Raw genomic sequence first — 3,059 nt, 5'->3', positions numbered from 1 at the left:
ACCCTGCGGTCGGCCGGTCTCTCCAGTCCAAGCTGCGAAAGGGCATCACCATAACTAGTGAAGTTATCGGCCAGAATGCACCGACAAACCCGAGTTTGGATGCGCTCAATCGCAATGCTTTGTTGTTTAGTTAAGCCAAGCTTGTGACTTGGTTAAATTTTCACGAAAGTTTCATTCAGGTTACTTGATTAGTTTTTGAAATGTCTGGTCTGGAACATTTTCCTTTTAATGATCCTCATATCCACACCCTACTCCGGATGGTCACCAACATTTAAACATTTCTTCATCGAAATATGACAAAATATTCTGGGTAGTGTCATTTAGAGCCATTGACTATTTTTGGGGATATTTAGGTTTGGGACCTTAGGATTTAAATGACCCTCAAATTCACACCTGAATTTGGATCGTCAGCAACACTTAACAATTTCTTCCTTGTAACTTGGTTATTAAGTTTCACAAAAATGCCATTCATATCTGTTGTCTATGATGTTTGCTCTTAAATTCATTTAAGTGGTCCTCACATCCACACCCTACTCTGGACCGTCACTTTGATTTAATTATTTCTTTATTGGGTTTATTTTCAATTAAGCCTGTGAAGTCGTTTTTAAGATATTTCGGACAAAATACAGTCGATTAGCTTTACACATAAAACGTGCACCTTTACCGCTCGAATGAACGAACTACGTGTGTTTGTGTGCTTATACTGGGTTTTGCCGAAGAAGTATAACAAAACACACTGTCATTAATTTCACACCTATACGGGTGAAAACAGTTTGGTTGGGTGCTTTAGAGAGTGTTTTCCACACTATTTATACCAGGTTAGAGTCTCATGATATCTTTTATTTATTTATTTTTTCATTATCTTTTATTTAATTGTCCGTCCTGAACTTAACATCTTATTACCGGCCAAGCCATTTAGGCATTAGCACTGCACTGAACATTTTTTTTCATGGGAAAAATGAGTGCGAAATTTATTCAGATGAGATTTATGATGTGGGCGGAGGTATGCACTCTGAGAGTGCCCTCTAGTTGTATATTCTTCTGTATTGAAGGAAATTAGTATAGTGCTTAGTGACGTCACGTCGTCGGACTACTATATGTACAGTATAATAGCATTTTCTGTTTCAGTTGTCATTATGAGAGTGCGGCTTGCTGGAATGCGGCTTGATTAAGTTCTGTTTTCGACTGTAAAATGGATTTTACTGTCAGCCGAAACGTCACGACCAATGAAATTAGGGATAATCTAATATTTGTTTTAATTGTTTATTTACCATTAGACTTGGTGATCATTTGTGGAAACGCATTTGTTCTCACTATCATTCGCCGAACTCCAAGTTTACAAGGGCCACAGTTTACTTTACTCGCCAGCTTAGCATTTGTTGACCTACTCACTGGGATTATCGCTGTCCCCATCCTTGTGTGGGGGCTTGTCATTCGTGGATCTCTCCACCTACCGAACATTGAAAACTGTCAATTACAATACATCCCCACGCAAATTTTTGTATCGACGTCGTTTCTTCATCTTGTTTTTATTACCACGGACCGATACGTCTCAATAGCTAAATCTTTAAGATATGAACAAATTGTTACTCCGACCCGAGTTTATTGTGCTATCACTGTCTCCTGGATTATAGCCTGCATGTATAGCGGCATCCAATTTCTCTGGAAAGGCAAACGGACTGAAGATATTTTTCTTTGCTACCAGATGAATCCACAAGGTATTACAGTTCAACGTTACGTCGCTTTGATCCTGGGTCTTACATGTGTAATCTTAATGGTCATAATGTACTTCAATATTTTCAAGGTGGCAAGGAAGCATATAAATACCATATATCCAACATCTCAGAAGACAGTCGGCGCACAGACAACTATTCATAAGAAATTTAAAGCGGCCAAGACATGCGCATTGATAGTCTGCGTATTCGTCATTGCCTATTTACCTTTTGCTATCAGAGGTGTTATCTTCATATTTTTTCAACGTTCTGATATATATTGGTATGATTTGATATCGGAGGTGTTGTTGTGTATGAGTTCGGCAGTCAACCCATTCATCTACGTGTTCCGTCATAGGCAATTCTCGTCTGCTTTACGTCGTCTCATTGCGAGACTTTAATGGGGACTACATTTTTAGATATACCGTTTACGGTAGGTAAGGAGGTTTCGAAACCTTAAGAAAATGATAAGAAATGAGTTACATCTTCGTTTTTGTTATTTACAAATTCACTGCAGTAGTGTTCAAGACACTACCCAAGGAAGGAACAAAAATTACCGTGAACCTAAAAGCTACAAGAAGAGAAACATAACACCATTACCGCGCCCGGTTTACAGGCAATTTGAGGCACAGGGCCGGCCTATCATAACTCATGGGTGCTCAAGTAATGGGGGTATCTAACTATAACAAATTCAGCAAGCAAGCAAGGCAAACAAGATAACTAAGAAAAAGCAGCCGACAACAGATGTTTCTTGAGAGCTATTTTGAACAAAGATATGATTTGCACAAAGACAACCAATACAGGAGTAAAAAAAATGTAGAAATACTTATTTCCTCTTTATAAAAGCAAGTTATTTTAACAATTTCAGTAGTTGCAGTACGTTATCGACCTTAATACCATGATCATAGATCCCTCCGTTACAACAAGAGAATTGGAGGTTTTTCATTTCCTTGTTATGCTTCTAAACTTTGCCCAGCTAGCAAGCGACGTTGACCCGACGTTGGTTGAAGGTCGAAAAATTACGTTGGCACAACGTACTTACACAAAGGTTGGCGCGACGGCCGTTTTTCCATCGGCCCAACGTGGATTCAGCTGGTTGGAAAGACGTCGGCCCGACTAGTTGGATCTACGTCGGGCTGATAATGTTTGTGCAACGTCGACCAATCGCGTTGGCCCAACGTACCTTTCTGACGTTGCCTAGACGTTCGTTTTTCCATCGGGCCAACGTCGATTCAGCCAGTTGCAAAGACGTCTATCCGACTAGTTGGATCAATGTCGGGCCGACGTTGGTTGAAGGTCAAATAATTACGTTGGCATAACGTACTTACACAAAGGTTGGCCCGACGG

The 3,059-nt window shown here is 40.0% G+C and overlaps 1 protein-coding gene across 1 annotated transcript; it reads left to right on the top strand.

The window, feature by feature from the left end:
* The first annotated feature begins 1,070 nt into the window (after positions 1–1,070).
* Positions 1,071–2,113, top strand: LOC117121326 (trace amine-associated receptor 7c-like). Its single transcript, XM_033266474.1, has one exon. The coding sequence runs from the start codon at positions 1,193–1,195 to the stop codon at positions 2,111–2,113; it is 921 nt and encodes a 306-aa protein (XP_033122365.1). The 5' UTR covers positions 1,071–1,192.
* The last annotated feature ends 946 nt before the right edge of the window (positions 2,114–3,059 follow it).

The sequence above is a fragment of the Anneissia japonica genome, unplaced genomic scaffold, assembly GCF_011630105.1.
Source record: "Anneissia japonica isolate Jap-2015-1 unplaced genomic scaffold, ASM1163010v1 scaffold23717_len8561_cov109, whole genome shotgun sequence".
Taxonomy (NCBI): Eukaryota; Metazoa; Echinodermata; class Crinoidea; order Comatulida; family Comatulidae; genus Anneissia; species Anneissia japonica.
This window is presented reverse-complemented; position numbering and strand designations above follow the sequence as displayed.